The sequence below is a fragment of the Micropterus dolomieu genome, linkage group LG05 (assembly GCF_021292245.1).
Source record: "Micropterus dolomieu isolate WLL.071019.BEF.003 ecotype Adirondacks linkage group LG05, ASM2129224v1, whole genome shotgun sequence".
Classification (NCBI taxonomy): Eukaryota; Metazoa; Chordata; class Actinopteri; order Centrarchiformes; family Centrarchidae; genus Micropterus; species Micropterus dolomieu.
Window position 1 is genome coordinate 18,716,138 of NC_060154.1, and position 17,809 is coordinate 18,733,946.

Consider the following 17,809-nt stretch of genomic DNA (forward strand, 5'->3'; position numbering starts at 1 on the left):
ATGAACCTAAGCACACCGCTAAAATAACGAAGGAGTGGCTTCACAACAACTCCGTGGCTGTTCTTGAATGGCCCAGCCAGAGCCCTGACTTAAACCCAATTGAGCATCTCTGGAGAGACCTGAAAATGGCTGTCCACCAACGTTTACCATCCAACCTGACAGAACTGGAGAGGATCTGCAAGGAGGAATGGCAGAGGATACCCAAATCCAGATGTGAAAAACTTGTTGCATCCTTCCCAAAACGACTCATGGCTGTATTAGATCAAAAGGGTGCTTCTACTAAATACTGAGCAAAGGGTCTGAATACTTATGACCATGTGATATTTCAGTTTTTCTTTTTTAATAAATTTGCAAAAATTTCTACATTTCTGTTTTTTTCTGTCAAGATGGGGTGCTGAGTGTACATTACTGAGAAATAAAATGAACTTTTTTGATTTTTGGAAAATGGCTGCAATGAAACAAAGAGTGAAAAATTTAAAGGGGTCTGAATACTTTCCGTACCCACTGTATGCTTGTGAACCCCTGTGACAAGTTCTGACCAATTACTTGAGTAGTCATGAAGAAAGAATTCAGCAGAAAGAAAAATCTGAAGCAAGTTTGAAAAAGTACGCATAACTTTGTGTAGCAGAAGAAAGGTTTCCGCTCTTTTTTTCTTCTTGAGACCCCTCAGACTCATCTTTTGATGCTTTGTGGGGGTCCTGATCCTTAGTGTTAGATTGATTAATTCATAATGAAAATATTTTTTTCGGTTCAGCCCCTAATTTGATCACAATATTTTTTCCTATAAATACAAAGCTTTATGTCTAGCCTAGATGGTGATGACATATGTGACTCAAACTCAGTTAATTGTTTATGGATTTTTAATGTGCCAATTCTTGGTGTTTGTTTTCCCTCAGACTACAGACCAGTCAACCCAGTCCATCCTACTGGGAGCAGATCCACAGCCGAGTCCAGCGGATTCTGCAGACACACAAACCCCCCTGGGACCACCAAGTGCCCTTTGACCTGTAACTTACTGATCTGCCTGCAAAGTGACCAAACAACTAAGGTTACAATACAGAGACTCTTCAATGTTAAAGCAGTCACTCTAATAATGTATACTTTAAATTTAAAGTTAAAATCAGATAGACTTTAACCTGCTGTATGTTTGAAGGAGAGGATTCAGACACACTAATATACCTTCTTTACCTTGCGATTTTATTATTCAGAGAATCTCAAACATGTATCTTTATTTATCTCCCTTTGATGTTCATTTAAATTTCAAACCATCCCAAGCACCTGCTGAGCCGCGTTTGTCATCGTTACTCTTTGAAAAGGCAGTAAATTTGCAGGGGTTACGTTCAAAAGCATAACAGCACCACTTCCCTCCCACCCATCAACTGGGCCCCGATGGTGAAACCAAGCGGAGACGTCGTCTAATTTCTCTAAAGCCGTGTGCGAAATTGGCTTGAGTATAAAGAAGCAACATTTTTGTGCACGCATGGGAAGGAGACATGGTGGATGTAAGCTGCAGCTGTTAAGGGCTCATCACTCGTAACACAAAAGAAAGACAAGAAGGTAGCCAAGAGCCACCGTAGGGAGCCAGCAGCTACAAGAGACTGAAGAGATTTAAGAGTGTGAGCAGGAACAAAAGTAATCCTAAATGAAAGAGCAGGAGACACAAAGAAATCTAGCTTTAACACAATTTCAGTTCGATAGTGTTACACTCAAATGTCTTTAACATTGAAAATCAAAACGGATAGTCAGGTCATGTGCTTTTTATAATGTACAGTTCATAGAACTTACATCTTGTATCAATACAATTAAATGTAGCTGTTCAGTTTTACATACAGATTAAATAATTTAATAGTGAATGATACTAAATATAGAAAATGTATTCCATTTTAAAATGAGGGAATAGGTAATACAGCGAATGATCACGTAGTTTCTGGTTTTCTTCAATGGGTACACTTTAAATGTGCAGCCAGGATGTAATTAATGGTAAAACTTTCTTTCACTCATATTGACCATGTGTCCATGTCCACTCCGAGCCAGAAGAGAAATGTCCCATCTCATTCTTAGTCAGTCAGATAGTGCTGCTCACTTAAAAACACAAGTTACAACGCAAAATGTTTTCTCACAGACATTCAAAACTACCCAGCAGTGTCTGCAAATGGGTTTTGTTTAGCAGATTCTTGAACAGAGACAGTAAAATGTGTCTGGGGATGTAACTTTTTTTAATGTGAGCTACATGTATTTAAAATGTTATCCAACATACTGTCAAAACAACCATCTGACACTAGTTACTGTTTTGGTCATACAGTACATCAATGGTGATGGTACAGGACGCATTGCAGGACAAACCCTCTTTCTCTGAATGTGATGCGTTTAATAAAAAATTGGTGCCAGTCAAAAGAAAATTTTCATTTTCATTTGATGCTGGACATGAATCACTGATTACTTCGCACAAACAAATGTTTTTAAAATAGGTCCATTTGATTAAAAATGTTAGTTTCAGTTGTAAATATAAGCATGTATACATTTTTATAGTCATTGTACAAAGTATTTTTAATATGCTTACCAAATCAACTTGACTTGTATCATGTTTTTTTGTTTTTTTTTTTTAAATACAGTCAGCTTCTTCATGTACAGACATCTAAACATCTTTAGAGATGAAGGGTCTTGAATGAGCAGGATTCACTAACGTTTCATGTAGTCGTGTTTATGCTCCAACTTTCAACCACAACAACCCTCCTGCTGAAGAGCTAAAGTTGCGAATATCAGTATCTACAAAAATCAGTGTTCATTACTACAGGTCTTCAGATTTACTTTTTATGGAATTTCTTTTTCTTGTTCCTCTTGCCAGCTCCTTGTGCTGCTTTCTCCGTCACAATGTGCTGGTACTTCTTTTTGTTGTTGCTGGTAAGGGAAGAGGAAAGATGTTTTTTAGATGTGCATTTGTTCAAAGTTGATCGACATAGATTTGGGGACCAATCATCATTACTTTGCTGAATTCTTCTGCACATTTTGCAGTAATAGGGTCAGAAATGTTTAAAATCTATCTTAACATTTAGATAGGGTCACAAATGTGACCACAGACACTGGTTCCCTGTATAGATTTGTCTGTACGTCAGTTAACGCGTCACCTGTCAGTATTTGGTCACACAATCAGTCTCTTTCTTAGTTGAATCACTAGTGTCATAAGATCTGACGGTTCACAGATTTCAGTTACTAATAAATAATATTCAAGGAACCTACCAGATAGAGATCAGCAATATCAACGTGATCATATTTTGCTGCCGAAGCTAATCACCTTAGTGTTAGTGTGTACAAGACACATGATGGCCCACTAGTTTTACACACTCAGTCATACTCATAGTAGTCATAGTCATGCATATCATCACTGTACAAATACAGGAGGCACACCTGCATAAAAAGTAAAATCTATTCCTGCCAATAGCTGGTGTTTGGTAAGCTATCTGTGGGAGTGGATTTTCTTTAGTGGACATTGAAGCCATGAAACCAGAGATGTGACATAATAAAGCCACAGTCTGTTGTCTTTGCGTTCATTTCAACTTACTGCCTGAATTCAGCATCGGCCAGCAGTTCCTCCACCATGGTTCTTTTCCTGTCCTTATTGGGAATGCGGGAATGATAGAAGTCAACTGCGCTGTCCACCACTGTGCCAACCTGTATCACATACAGACGCATAAAAGGTTACACACAAAAACTGTACTGAGCTTGATGTTGATAATCTATAATAATTCCTGTAAGTATTGCAGACTATATTAGGAGCTTGACTGCAGACTTCAGTAACTCCTCTTTAACTGACCTGAAAATACTTGGGAAACCCATCTCTGTCATTCTTTTTGTAGAACCTCTTGGGATCCATGGAGCCTCTCATCTTCAGGACTTTGAGGTCTCCTTTCAGTTCCTGAGAGATCTCAGGGGCTTTCATATTAAACCAACCATCCCCTGTTGATTTCTCCTTTTCTGCCTAGGAAAAACATTTCAATAGTTTAAAAAGGATTGTAGACTCATTTGAAGCCGTTTGTTTTTGGGGGTAGTATTTGTCCTCATAGCTGATTGCACAAACAATACATGTTTCAAGAAAGCATTCCTTTGTAAAACCTACTCTGTGTTTCAACTTTAAGGCTTGTTTAGATTCACTGTACGGAGGCACTGCATCCTTCTTTTCAAAGTCTGGTCCAATCACGCTCTTCTTCATCACCTGAGGACAACAACAACAAAAAAAAAAGATCTGCAACACTGCAAAGCAATACCTCTATGAACACCCCACTACTCTGAGATGAAAGGCCAAAGTCAAAAAGAATTACAGAGAAACCATGAATAACAGGTGTTCTGCAAGGACGAGTAAATCCAATAACTATAAAGTTCGTTATTCATTCTGCATCACAGATCACATTCAAAAGGGGGAAAAAAATCAATCACTTACTTACCTCATCTTGGATCTTCTTTTCCTTTAGTTTTTGCAGCGAACTGGAGACAGGTTTTGATTTGCTGCCGTCAAAATTGATGTATAAACCTCCGAGCTCCTTCAGTCTGATGCCAGGGTCAATACGGCTGGACATCTCTTTCCTGAAACAAATTGGCACAGAGAACATTCCTCAGGAAGAGCAGTCATGTCTCATTTCTCACCTCTGCACACAGTTAGAATATATAATAGAATATATAATAATGAGTTTTACTGTCTATATATACACTCAGTTCTTAAAGTCTGGTGATATTTTTATATATAAAATCAAAGACGAGTGGATCCCACTAATAAGTACTTTCTCTGTAGCTGAAGCTTGTGTCACACTGTTACACGTTATATTACGATGAACGTGGGCACGGTAGTTTATTTTGAATCAATCACACACACACACACCTCATCCTGCTGCCCAAAATGCTCAGGCACCAAAGGTGTATCGAGTCGTAGCTGATATTAGTCACCAACTATTTGCTGTTCCTAACATTTGCTACAAACTACAGCGCCCATCTCACCATGAGGTTGCCAGTCAACCACTAAAGACTCCAGGAAGTCACTAATTAGTAAGCTTAGAGGTACTGATTCCCCCGTTTCTACACCTTTATGCTAAGCTGCTGGACTGTAGCTTCATGTGTAGCATACAAGCGTAAGAGTTGTATCATGCTTTTCATCTAACTCTGGATAAGAAATCTAGTAAGTGTATTCCCCAATATGGCAAATTATTCTTTTAAGTGGAATTGCTGACAATAGTAATAATAATATGTAAAGACTTATCTTTTAAGTTGTTCTATAATGAAGATGTACCAAGTAACAGAACTTAACATTTATATTTCTGATGGTTTTTCCTACATGAACCAATCTGAGGCTGCCAGCCGGCATATACTTACAGCAGAGGATTCCTACTCGAGAAGAGGATATTTGCATCTTCGTCGTCGTCATCATCCCCCTCCTCGTCCACAAATTCCTCGTCTTGCTCCTCCTGCTCAGCTCGCTCATCCCCTGTGGCTTTTTCCTCCTCCTCTGTTGGCTTCTCCTTGTAGTAGTGTTCATCAGCGTCCTCTCCGGGTCGTGTGTCAATCATAAACAGTCCTTCAACGGATGTACCTGCTGCTCCAGACTTACTTGAAGGTCCTGCTCTCTCCTCTGCACTGTACCCCAAATCCTCTTCCTCTTCTCCAGAAACATCCCTCTCCTCCTCGTCAGCAGATTCATCTTCATCCTCGCTGGTCTCCAGCAGGCTGATTGTTTTCGTATTCTGGACAATGACGTCTTTAGGCTGGCGTTCAGGGCCAGACTCCACTGTGATCTTGTGCGGCTGGTTGGATGTTACCTGAACGGACTCAACATGGAGCTCAACCACCTGCTGAGCATCTCCATTCAAAGAGCTGACTTCCATTTTTTCCTCCTCACTAGGCCGGGGTTCCACAACAGCATCCACAGCCTCATGTCCCTGCGACGTGCGGGTGTCCACCTGAGCTACTTCCATAGCTTCCTCGTTCTCCTCTGTGATTTCAGAACTCATCTCACATAATACTGTAACTGATTGGCAAGGCTTTGACGACTCAGATGGCGCAATTGTTTCCTGCATCATTTCCATCTCCGAGGTGTCCCTGTGTCCCTTATTTCCAGCACACGGCTCCTCCTGCTGGTGTCTGACAGTCACTGCAAGTTTACTAACCGCTTCTTCAGCACAACCAGGACTGTCCGATACTAGGGAAGACATTTCACCTAGAATGGCAGTTAGTCCCCTTTCCACTCTTACTGTGTCTCTCTCATTTGATATGAGATCAGCACTACTCAAACCTTCTTTCTCTTCCAGTGTTTGGCTCTTCTCTTCCTCCACCAGTGTGCAGTCTGCGTCCTCATCGATTACCGTACTTTCTAACCTAGAATTGTCTAATGAAGTGTCTACCTCAGCTGGCTCCACAGCTTTTTCTAAAACGATACTAAGCTCCTTGACTGAGCGCCTGGAGACCGGATCACCTCGACTGCTGTTCCCTGAGCCTGTGCGGCTGCTGCATGGAGTCCCCCTGCTGCGGGTGGAGCAGGGGCTGCCAATCAGGGAATGCATGTCGGTCAGCTCAGAGTCCGAGTCCACGGCTTTGTGACCTGTGGACTGGGTCTTTCCCCGTCTTCGAGTCATCCTACTGTAAGTGGGGCCGGACTCAAACCCTTCAGAATCACAAGACAGGGGCTCGCTGACGTCTACAGCAGCTGCTGCCACCGCTCTTGCTGCCCGGCTCCTTCGAGAGGAAGGGGTAGGAGAGAGAGAGCTTTCCGAGGCTTCATCAAGATGGATGGGTATGGGACCGGTTTGCTTTCTGGATCTTGTAGATCTGCGGGTGGTGGAAGCTCCAGCTTCGGAGACACTGGATGCACAGCTGTCAGCATCTGAGAGCTCAGAGTCCTCAGTTTGTTGTTTGGTAGATGACCTGGTGCGAGCAGTTTTTCTCTGACTTCTGGTGACTCTCTGGGATTCGGACACCACAGAGCTGCAGGACTCTCTGTCCAGCACCAAGTCGACCTCAACGCCTCTCGCGTGAGTTGGGTCAGAGCTTTCAGGAACGGCCTTCCTCCTTGTGCTCCGACGGCTACTTTGGCCAGCTTTCGATGCAGATATGGCAGAAGAGCATGATTCCACCTCAGACATATCCACATCTTCCTGACTCACTGTGCGGGGCTTTCTCCTCCTCCCCTTGGTGCGTGTCATTGGTGGTTCGATGTCAGACACAGCAGAGCAGCAGGACTCCAAGTCTGATATGTCCCCTTCGTGGGTGGAGCCCACAGGTGTGCATGGCTGCTCTGGACTATGGAGTCTGGACGCTCTGGTGCATCGTTTCATCGAGGACGTAGGTGGGGATGCCGGAAGACTTTTTTCAAGCTGGCTGCTTGTCTCCACAAGAGCATGCTGGGTAGGGCTCTCTGCTTGTTTAGCAGTGCGCCTGGTTCTTCGACCAGAAGGAGTGGCCTGTGAAGCAGAAATAATACAGTTAAAAGTGAAGTTGCTTCTACAGAAAGCCTGATCTAAAAGGAAAAAGGCAGTGATATGTTAATGTTTTCTTACTGTCTACAAATCCCATGAAAAGACTAAAACCAACAATGTGTTTGTCAATCTCTCAAGTCTTTCAGACCGTCAGCTCCAGCACTTTCAATTCAACTAAGGCACGCGAAGAAGTCGCACGACGCTGAGTCGCGATAGCCTATCAGTGTTGAGATTGTCCATACGTTACAGAGGCTTCAGAGCGTTGAGTGGAGAGGGCCGGGCAGAGCGGGGGATTGAAGATCTGCTGGCCTGCTGAGAGCTGCTAAACTTGCGGGAGAGGAGCAGGGAGCAGCGCTGCAACCATTGGAGAAATAAACACCAGCAGTCGGTCGGATTCTGCTCTGACAACTACGCCGTTTACTCGCGGGAAGAACTCGGAGTTAACTGCTTTTATTAAATTAGCTTTTTACTTAAGTTTTTTGGGATTTCAACGTTGATTTATCTTCACTGGAGCTTCTCAGCAGTTAGCAGCTAGCTTCCGTGCACATCCAGTTCCAGTGTTGTTAGCGTCATTAGCTCTGTCGGACTACAACTTCATATTTATATAAAAACCGGACAAAACTGGACATTACTTGGAGAAAAGAAAGTGAAAAGGTTGAACTACTGGTGAGTTCAGAAAACATGTATCTGTAACTTTATTCCAGCTATCATTGTTCTTTACTGTGACCAAATTCGCATAGAATAGCCCTGATCGATCCAAACTCCATTCAGAAAACAAACATTTTAGAAGTTGTTGTCCTGCTGTCTTGCTGGCAGACCTGACAAAGCATGAATTCATATGTTTAACAAAACTGCATCATGTAGTAGTTATTTCGGCATCAGATTAATCCGTTTATTGCTATTTAATCACAGCAAAATGTTTACTTTGGTTTCATACAGTTGTAGTAATGGAGAGTTGTGTTTATTCACCTTATCGCGTTAAATTCGCCTTCTCGCGTTGTGTGTGAACACACTTGCAGCGAATGTACTCACGCGAGGAAAGCGTCGCGAGGCGAAAATTCGCGGTTGGTCTGAATGCGGCATAAGGGACTGACTGAAAATAAACAGTGGGTGGTCATAGTAGTGAAGAGAAATGACACTCAGTTATGGAATATAATGAGCTCTATAGCAGAGAGGAATACGCTGTATCATCATTTGGCTACACAGACAATACTTGTTAATAGGTAGGAGGTTTTCCGACTTGTTAACTGGAACGCCGCCAACTCGGGTGTAACGTTATTCCCAGTTCCGACCTCCGAGGTAAATGGAAGGCAGCGTAACTCATAATCTGAGGCTAAATAATTAAGTGCTTTGACTGTAATTAGTAAGTAGGACCGTAAAATCTACTTTAAGGATGATTTTGAGGACAGAAAAGGGGGATAAATGTTGTTTTTATATAATTTGGAGTATGTTGACTGGTTTAAAAGATCACAACTGTGGTCCAATGAAAGCACGTGTGATTGATTCCGTATTTTAAAAACCCAAGCTAATTCAACAACTGAAAGCTGTGTTGAAGTTACACTTAACTCAAACAGGACTTCTGGACTCTGCATTGCGTGTAAGTTACGTGTCTAATATACACAATGTTTTTTGTTTTCTCGTATATCTGCGTCTCCGCTCATCACAACATCGAAACGTTTACAAACTGACTTTGAGAAAGACCGACGGTGTCCACGTGAAGTTTGAGCAGCTGCATGCACCAGCTAACGGACACGTGACGGGCTTCATTCACCTCGGACTAAACCTTCACAGGATATATGAACATTTACGAATTTAAAAAACACATCTCTTTTCTACGTACCTGGACATCAGAAGGCTGTTCTGGGATTGTTTTACTTGGGGAGTACACGCGTACGCCTCTCCTGGTGGCCACCATCTTGCCTGCTGGCTGGCTCCTCTCTCACTTCCGGTGTGAAGGCTAGACTCAACTAATCGATGAACGTAAGCACGGTACAGACGATCGCAGAGCTTCGATTCATGGGTCATTAATTGAATCAGCTTCAATGGTTCATTGTTCTCCCCATTTAAGTACAGCAGTAAAAAAAAATAAGTCAATAAAAGTACAAATTATTAGCAAACGTACTTGTAAGTGTCAAGTGCTCAATGTAGAGAAGTGTCCTATGTGTTGTACACCTGTATATAGTTGTGTAAATGTTACTTAGGGGGTATTTCTGCAGTTGACAAAAAAACAAAGACATTATGATATGTTAAACTTATTAAAAACGTAGTCCCAATTAGACCTGTTGCATTTACTGGCTACACTGGTGTGGCTACACATTTTGAGTTTAAGGCACGTCTTAATTAGACGCCTGGTCTGGTTTTTATAGAAGTTCTTTGGATGATAAAACCTTAATTTCCACCGGGTCACCTGCTTGAGCTGGTTCTAAGCTGTTTAGGTCATGCATACCAATATAAATGTTTAAACCTTCGTCAAAATGGACAGACGACACATACTTAGTTCAGTTAGATTCTCCACAATTTAGTCGTTTGGTGCTTATTGTTTTCGTAAAATGAACTAAAGTATTATTCATTCAGATTTACCGGCATGGTAAAAGATTTAAAGGCTTGTCCCATTTAGATGCCTGTCCCAAATACAGACAGGGAGAGTTAAGTGATTTAAGCAAAGGCCAGGCTAATAATTTATCTATCCATCTATGTACTTGGGCCCATCTCATACTGGTTTAATTGCTGCATCATATTTTATAAGCTGATGATATGCTTTTATAAGCTGATGATATGCTTTGTACATAAAATGGTAAAATAACGTAACGATAACTGTCAAATATGTATTGAAGTAAAATAATTCCATCTAAACTGAAGTGGAGAAGTATGTGTAGTAGAAATAGCAGTGCAACTGTACAACATAACCTTTCAATAAACAACAGTTTTTGTCTGTCCAGTTTAAATCAGAGCCTGATGAGCTCATCATACCCAGCGCCTGTAGGACAGAGCGTGAAACAGTTCAACAAAGTTTGAGTCTCAGTTTCACACTCAGCTCAGTAAAAAAATGTTAATCGTCAAACAGTTACAATAGCCCAAGCTGAGGGTACAAACATCTGTTCAATAATTTTAATAAAGCCAATTCATGATATACAGACAACGTTAAATATGTTTACAGTACAACAGATAATTTGTCTTCATGAGCACCTGTCTGGAAAAACAGCCATGATTCTTAAATAAAAACTTCATCCTCAAGAGTTAACACATTTTCACAACTCCTTGACATGAAGTTTCCAGTGCTACAACAACAATGCACATTGAGGACATAAGCCAGCTAGGCAAGTCAAAATATTGCTGTACCGTCAACCCTCGATTTAATCTCTTGAGCACAGGGTGGGTCAACATTTCAATGCATCGTCAGAAACGGCAAATGGTTAAGGAAAAAAGCGTGATAAAATAAACATATACTCACGTACTTTTGTGCTTAAGTTAAAAGTCTAATTCAAACAGCATCATAAAATAAACATGTCATATGTAGTTAGATTTGAATTAGTCCATTGTGTTTTTTTCCTCAATTGAGGAATGCAAACTCTAATATAGAAGGAAAAATCAAGTTGTATGAATAAAATCAGACATTTCTAATTTTTTTTCCTAATTTAACCATTCGTAATGTCTGGAATCGTTCTGTACTATAAAACAATAATTCTTGAACTTTTCATTCAGACTGATATATTTAAAGCTTGATTCACACAGACACAGTGGAGACAAAGCAGGAATGAGGACAGGAGGAGCAAAAGATGAGGCACTTCAAGTCAACAAGGTTAAGGAACCTTCAACTTGGATCAAAGTTTAGCAACTGACATGTTCCATCATTAAGCAGCCTCTTCTGTGTGGATAACTGGCTGATGTATGTACTGGTCATGGGGAAACTCACTTTCACAGTCTATTCTCTCAGAACTGACACCGGAGTTGATCTTGCATGTTCATCTCCCATTTTTGATCTCACTGAGACGATGGTAATGAATCCCTGCACCTGTTAAACTGGACAAACCACAGATGGTCACAATGCAACCTTATCTGTAAGATAAATCAATGACTTGAAGATTCATGATGATTTGGCGGCATCCGTTACTCAGAGCTGTTACGTTGCATGTTGTGTATGCGTGCTCAAATGAAAGGAGGAAAATGGCTTCATCCATGCGTTTTCTTTTCCAGTGGGGTGTGCTAGGGGCTTGCCTTCCTTGCACTGACAAGGTAGCCCTTAGCCTTGATGATGCCTCTACTCTTGACAATAATGGAGTAGCGCAGGACCCACTCCAGCCTCCAGTTGGCGATGTTCAGGTCCTGCGTTCCCACCCGCACCGCCTCCTGGAATGTGGCTGCTGACATCAGCTCTGTTGACAGACACATGAGGCCAAGTGTGTTTAAAATGCACAGGTACAAGTGAACTGTGCAAAGCACATGCAAATGAGATTCACTGATACTTCCCAGGTGACCTCAACTACAATTCATTCATTGATTTATACAGAAACGTATTTTTTTGACAATAATGGAGCTCTATGGCACAGAGGAATAAGATATTAGGCTTTTTCTGCAGAGACAACACCTGTTAGTGGGATTAACACATTGTTGGTTTTGGTCTTGTCTTGGAATTTGTTGACAATAACAAAAATATTAACATATCTGTAAATGTTTGAATAAACACTGAGAACATTTGATCTGGGACGCTTGCACACCGGTTGCAAACCCTTTCGCATCTATAAACTCCATCCAACTGACAATGGAAAAAGAAATAAACGGAATTTCACCTTTGGGATCGTTGTGTGTGAGCAGCTGGATGTCAAACTCCTTAGCGAAGGCTGTCAGGTCAGGAGGCATCACACAGCAGGAGGCCAGGTTCACCTGGTTACTGCTGGGCTTCACCTGGTACATGAGCAGTTATGTGGTCAGTGAATGTTCAACACAGGAAATGGCACTCAGAGCTGCCGGGTCTGTCAGTGCTGCACTGCCCAAAGCACCAGTAAAACACATTCCTGCTTGCAGTTCTTTTAATCTGTAAACCTGGCCTATTATCAAACAGCAGTATCTTGTTTGCCTCTAAAACAGAGCAGACACTGTACAGATTAAGTTTTGACAGAATTTTTGCAGTTTGAGCAGTTCCAAAGTCCGATTTCCTGCATGGTTGCCGTCTACATTTCTGCAGTGATCTTGTTTAGATACTGCTGAACTTTGCTGCAGAACTGACAGATCTCATTGTCTGAGACATCTGCAGCTCCATTTTTTCCTGCTGTCTCTCGTTTTATCAACATTGTTGAGGATGCAGTAGTCTTCTTTAAACACATTTTATTGGCATTGTCAATGGATAAAGCAGATTGGGGCTCTCTTGCCTACGTTCAGGGTGAGCACCATGTTGTCGCCGGTCAAATGAACCGTAGTGTGAACACGAGTCACAGGTTCTGGCTGCACAGAAAGGCTGATTAGACGTGTAGCGTTAACACAACATACACAAGTGATTTGCACAGTGTCTGCTCAGCTTAAAAATGACACATACACAATACAAGACAAGTTACACAAGATACCCGCTCACCTGAGCCCAGCTGTGGAGCTGTTCCAGCAGATCTTTGTCCAGGTCAGAAGTGCCAATGGCGGCAATCTGCTGGCTCCTGACCAGAGCCTCCAGCTCCTCCCAGGCTGGCTGAAGGTGAGCCAAAGTTTGGCCATCACCCTCCAGGGGCCCAGGTGGCGCTATGATAACAGAGTCAAGCTGGGAGACTGCCAGCGTCTGGCAGGCTAAGGATGAGAGACAAACAAGGTAGTATCAGGAGTTCAGATTAAAGATGTTCCTATGAATTGTATATCATTTTTAAAAGCCCATGAAAATGCTGCTGAAGCGATTTAATGCTCACCCATCTCCACTGCATCTCTGATCGAGGATTCAACGGACTCACACAGGAACAGCTTGACTGTGAAAACAAAGCAACCATAAACATGTCGTCCCGCACACACTGCTTTGTTTGTTTTGTAGCATCTAAATCATTGATACTACATATTACTTATTTGTGATTCAGCCAGGCATTAATTCGGGATGCTCTGATCAATGGGTCAGCGATCGAATCAGAGATTTTTAACATAGGTAAGGCAAATAAATGGAAGTGTTTTGACTGGAATCTCACTGCTGAAAAACTTTTAAACACAGTGCCTGCCAGTACAGTAAATCACTACATAACACTGCAAATTGAGGTGGTAGATCTGGCCAAAATCTATGGTATAAGTAATTTTATAAATCACAGTAACGTGGTGTGCGTGTGTATAAATTATATATATATATATATATATATATATATATACGATAAAGTAACCACTCTCTTCTTCTGCGGCTGCGGCACAGCAGCTTAGAGGTGCATAACCGCCACCAACTGATGCTCTCACGTAACAAGCATTCCTGCTGCCCAAATCAGAGGTAGCTGGATTTGTGCGATTCAATAGAGAAACCGACCTGAAACCTTCAGCTCTTCCCTCTCCTCAGGTGTGATAGCATCTGTTTCCTGAGGAATGGAGCAGTCCAGTGTATCTGGAAAGTCCTACATGACAAGAAAAGTGAAACTGTGTCACCTGTTCAAAAATGGATTGTAACTCAATCCATTTTCTGACTCGAATACGTTACACTGCTGGCATCCCCCGTCTGTTCAAATGATGGCGTTTGGTCATTACATAAAAAAAAGTCAGAAATTCCCCTCACAGAGAAAGTCACAATGCTTGAATGATATTTGGCTTCTAATGCACAAACCATGGCACTCTGTCATGAGAGGAATCTCCTCAAAATGGGTTTGTGGTTTACAAAACTGATTCTGTTTTCTTTGTGCGTAAGAATTGATAATAAAGGTGAACGTGACATGCTTTTTTTTTTTGCTTGGTTCAAATATAACATTTGCTGCTGCAGTAATGTTACTAAGTCCGACCTGGTAAGATTCTTTTAGGCAAAAGTGCATTGATTCAGACATGAGACCTACATGGAAAATTTGCCTTCACATTTATGAAAGGGATTTAGGATAACAGACATGAACTTGTGTCAATCTTAACAACGCCAACATTTTACACAGCATGACGAAACTGAAAAATATCCTCCAATCACAGCCTGAGAAGAGAATGCAGGACCTGTGACTGGAACATGCCTGCAGGGGAAGTGTCTTATAAGCCTTGTATTTACAAGTATTTAAGACCCCTTCGTTCAACTCAAACCTCCCCCATCCCCATTTGAGTCCAGTGGGTGTGGTGACAGAAGCTGAAGCGGATTAGCTGAGCCAAGCAAAACAGCCAGAGCAGGGATGTTTTTCGGCAGGAATGGTGGTTCACTACGTTGGCAGCCTTTTAAATCTCGATTTCAGCCTTTTCAGAACACTTTAGTTTGACAAAAAAAAATTATGCAAAGACTACTAACTTTTAGAAATCCTATCAGAGTTACTGAACAAAGCCTCCAGAGCTTAGTTTCTGTGCCTCCAGCCCCACCCACACCCCACCCCAACAGACAGACACACATTTGGACTGGCGCCTTTGGCAGCCAGCACTGCATGAACATTGATCATGACAGCTTCTTTTCAGTAAGCCTGGAGGCAGCCTTTCATGCCCATCACTACAGTTATTTTATTTTCATAGCACTGGAACCCTTACTGCACGACAGAGTAGTAGCATGTTATTGTACAACCCACTCACATTCTGCAGGTCTAATCAAAACCGACCATCAATGCAAATACTACTCACACGTATTTCACAATGTAACTAAAAACATGCAAAACTGGTTTTAGAGCCTGGGTTAGGTGAACTGCTATATTTCACATTAAGAACCCAACAGCACTACATGAAAAAATTAAGAAAAGTGTTGACGTCTACCAACCTTGGATGGCGGTTTTGTTGCAGAATACCAGTCGCTCAGTGTGGCTTGAATGCAGTCTTGAAGCTGAAATACCAAATAGAAAAACATGAAGTTAATTTCATGCATATTCCTAGCAAGGAACCCTGAAACTCGGCTGAAGCTGGACAGCTTTTTATTCACAGCAGACTCCACGCCAACATCTGGACAGCTGCTCAACCAACTCACGGGTCGCAGTGTGTTATAAACTAGTGTCCAACTTGGACAAACTGGCTCAGAGCGTGGGACAAGGAGCGCCTCTCCAGTCAACTATTTACTAAAGGATAAGCAGGGTGTATGGAGTGTATTGATGAGTGAGAAATGTTCGTGTTAAGTGTTGACGGCAGCAGAAAATGTAAAACAAACCAAAAACATTCTCGCTCCACCTTTATCTTATCTTCTTAAACTACAGTGAACATCTATGCAGTGTGAAAAAAAGTAGTTGATTAATGGATTACTCAGACAGAAAACTGATGGTCATCTTTTCTGATGATTGATTAATTTTCAGCAAAATGCAACAGATTCACTGGCTACATCTTCCTAAATGTGCTGCTTCCCCCTGTGTTGTATAAATGTAATATCTTTGGGTTTCTGATTGTTGACTGGACAAAACAGGCTACTGGAAAACATCAACTTAGGCTTTTAGCATTATTATTTACTTTTTATAGACTAAACAATGAATATGCTATTGTAAATCTATTCAATTCTAAATAAAATAGAATATTAGGCTAATCAATGTGAAAAATATGTAGTTGTAGCACTGAATTTCCGACTGACATAAGATCATATCAATATGTTTTGAGTACAACATATTGAATATGGTGACTCTTTGGTATTGGTGTTTAAACTAAAAACAAACTGTTCCAGTGGAGCAGCTGTCTGCAGGTGATCCAGATCACCTTTCTGATCTTTCCAGGTTTGCACTTGCAGCTCACAGCAATCATTCACCAGAGGTTACTCTCTGTAAACTATTCACCTAAAGTTTGTTGTAGTACATGCTTTCATCACATAAACAACATGACATACTAGGCTCAAACTTTCAAGCTATGTTACCCCTCTAACTATGGACCTCGACAGGTACAAATATATTCTTTTTAAATATGTAATATCCCTATCTTATTACACACACTGGTATCGTTAGCTTGATAAATATTTAGCCAGGTAGCCTAACGTTAACTTAAAGGCTAAGCTAATAAGCTACACTGTCACACCAGCACAACACAACTAACTGCGGTGGTCAGAAAGATGTCGTCGCTTTGGGTCGGCTCTGCGTGGTCTCTTACCTCTTCGCTGGGAGAGGACGGACATTTCTTTTTCAGGCGATTCCGGTTGACTAGATTCCCGGTGTGGAGCCTGAGAGTCTTTGCGTGGTTCAGCAGCATCTTCGCCTCCGTGTTCATGTTGGTGTTTTGAGGCTCCATGTGGTTTTCTGCTAGCGAGCTAACAAGCTGCTAATCGGCGTCTGCTTCTGACACAAGCAAGTGCTTTCGCTTTGCCACCGGCTGCTGTGATAACTAGCAGACAATGACACAGCCCCGCTACTGTTTAAAAAAAAAAAACACTAGTCAGGATGACTTGCACTCACCGCTGACTGACCTGCTGGTTTGGTGGCTGCTGTGGAAGCAAGCCGGTCGGTCACGCCCACACGGAGGTGTCGGTGGCTGTCCCGTAAAACCTGGTCAGGATGACACGGAGTAAGTTAACCGGCTACGTCCGGAACACAAACCTGGATCAATGGATTGGATTTTTGAATTCGGCCCAGTTCCATGCCTGACCGCTAGATGGTGGTGTAGTGTTTGCAATTATCATAGGACAACAGTGAACGCTTTAACTAAATACAAGTGTTTAAGTTTAATTCACCTGTGATTTACTTGAGTATTTATATTCCATGCGTCGTTATTCCTCTACTCAAACACATTTTAGGGAGCAATATTGTACTTTTTACGCTGTTGTGTGGTCCCACTTTACTGCACAGAATAGCACTTAAATACATTGAATTGCACTTATTTTCATAGAATAGCACTTTAAACTGCACATCTTAATAACTTGAACTTTACAACGAATTTACTTACATTTGAAAATATATATTTATATGTGATTTTACTGTGGTATTATTCTTACTATTATCCGTTGTACTTTTCTTATATTGACCTCTGTAATGTAATGACCTGCTTGAGACTACAGATGAAAATGAGCCTTCTGGCTAAATCTTTTTACACTTTTTATATTTACACTAAAATGTTCATTGTGTACCAGCCCTTTTAAATAAATAAATAAATTAAACTCCACTACATTTAGTGCAAACGTTACTACACTGCAGATTAAATCCACGATAAACATGTACAATACAATGCATGTTTATATAGTAAATTCAAATTCAACCACCCATTACTATTTAAAATACGTAAAATTACCTCCAGCTTAAGTAGCTCCAATATTCTAACCCATCTTGGATAGCTACAATATTAAA

The 17,809-nt window shown here is 41.4% G+C and overlaps 3 protein-coding genes across 9 annotated transcripts in view; 1 reads left to right on the forward strand and 2 right to left on the reverse strand.

Annotated features, from left to right (window-relative positions):
• Positions 1-1,078, forward strand: part of spata6 (spermatogenesis associated 6) — a 12,951-nt gene extending 11,873 nt beyond the window's left edge. For all 5 annotated transcript variants that reach the window (XR_006825044.1, XM_046048906.1, XM_046048905.1 and 2 more), the window contains one exon: positions 897-1,078. Coding sequence is in view for 4 of the 5 variants with exons in the window: in XM_046048906.1 (XP_045904862.1) it covers positions 897-1,011 (115 nt within the window). In the remaining variant the exon portion in view is untranslated. The remainder of the gene's footprint in view (positions 1-896) is intronic.
• A 1,119-nt stretch (positions 1,079-2,197) lies between these two features.
• Positions 2,198-9,477, reverse strand: dnttip2 (deoxynucleotidyltransferase, terminal, interacting protein 2). 2 transcript variants are annotated; one of them, XM_046048904.1, is made up of 7 exons: positions 9,295-9,477; positions 5,359-7,439; positions 4,440-4,578; positions 4,115-4,210; positions 3,812-3,976; positions 3,560-3,669; positions 2,198-2,898 (listed from the first exon to the last, which is right to left on the reverse strand). In XM_046048904.1, the coding sequence occupies exons 1-7, from the start codon at positions 9,367-9,369 to the stop codon at positions 2,805-2,807; spliced, it is 2,760 nt and encodes a 919-aa protein (XP_045904860.1). In that variant the 5' UTR covers positions 9,370-9,477; the 3' UTR covers positions 2,198-2,804. The 2 variants fall into 2 exon arrangements, with proteins under 2 accessions (XP_045904860.1, XP_045904859.1); XM_046048903.1 differs by lacking the exon at positions 9,295-9,477 and adding an exon at positions 9,144-9,251.
• Positions 9,478-10,548: 1,071 nt separating this feature from the next.
• On the reverse strand, positions 10,549-17,048 carry gclm (glutamate-cysteine ligase, modifier subunit). Of its 2 annotated transcripts, XM_046048911.1 has the most exons (8): positions 16,936-17,048; positions 16,623-16,853; positions 15,325-15,387; positions 13,930-14,014; positions 13,340-13,396; positions 13,021-13,223; positions 12,242-12,356; positions 10,549-11,827 (listed from the first exon to the last, which is right to left on the reverse strand). In XM_046048911.1, exons 2-8 carry the CDS (start codon positions 16,758-16,760, stop codon positions 11,658-11,660), a joined length of 831 nt encoding a protein of 276 aa, XP_045904867.1. In that variant the 5' UTR covers positions 16,761-16,853; positions 16,936-17,048; the 3' UTR covers positions 10,549-11,657. The 2 variants fall into 2 exon arrangements, with proteins under 2 accessions (XP_045904867.1, XP_045904866.1); XM_046048910.1 differs by lacking the exon at positions 16,936-17,048 and having other exon boundaries at positions 16,623-16,924.
• Between the last annotated feature and the right edge of the window lie 761 nt (positions 17,049-17,809).

Bases quoted from the DNA above. Each gene is read 5' to 3' on its own strand.
- gclm (XM_046048911.1), bottom strand. From the start codon at position 16,760: ATGGAGCCTCAAAACACCAACATGAACACGGAGGCGAAGATGCTGCTG. The intron at 15,388-16,622 runs GTAAGAGACCAC...TTGGTATTTCAG, and splicing joins CGTCCTCTCCCAGCGAAGAG to CTTCAAGACTGCATTCAAGC. The intron at 12,357-13,020 runs GTGAGCGGGTAT...CTCATGTACCAG, and splicing joins AGCTCCACAGCTGGGCTCAG to GTGAAGCCCAGCAGTAACCA.
- dnttip2 (XM_046048903.1), bottom strand. From the start codon at position 9,221: ATGAAGCCCGTCACGTGTCCGTTAGCTGGTGCATGCAGCTGCTCAAAC. The intron at 3,977-4,114 runs GTAGGTTTTACA...TGTTTTTCCTAG, and splicing joins CCTTAAAGTTGAAACACAGA to GCAGAAAAGGAGAAATCAAC. The intron at 3,670-3,811 runs GTCAGTTAAAGA...TATGTGATACAG, and splicing joins GGTTTCCCAAGTATTTTCAG to GTTGGCACAGTGGTGGACAG.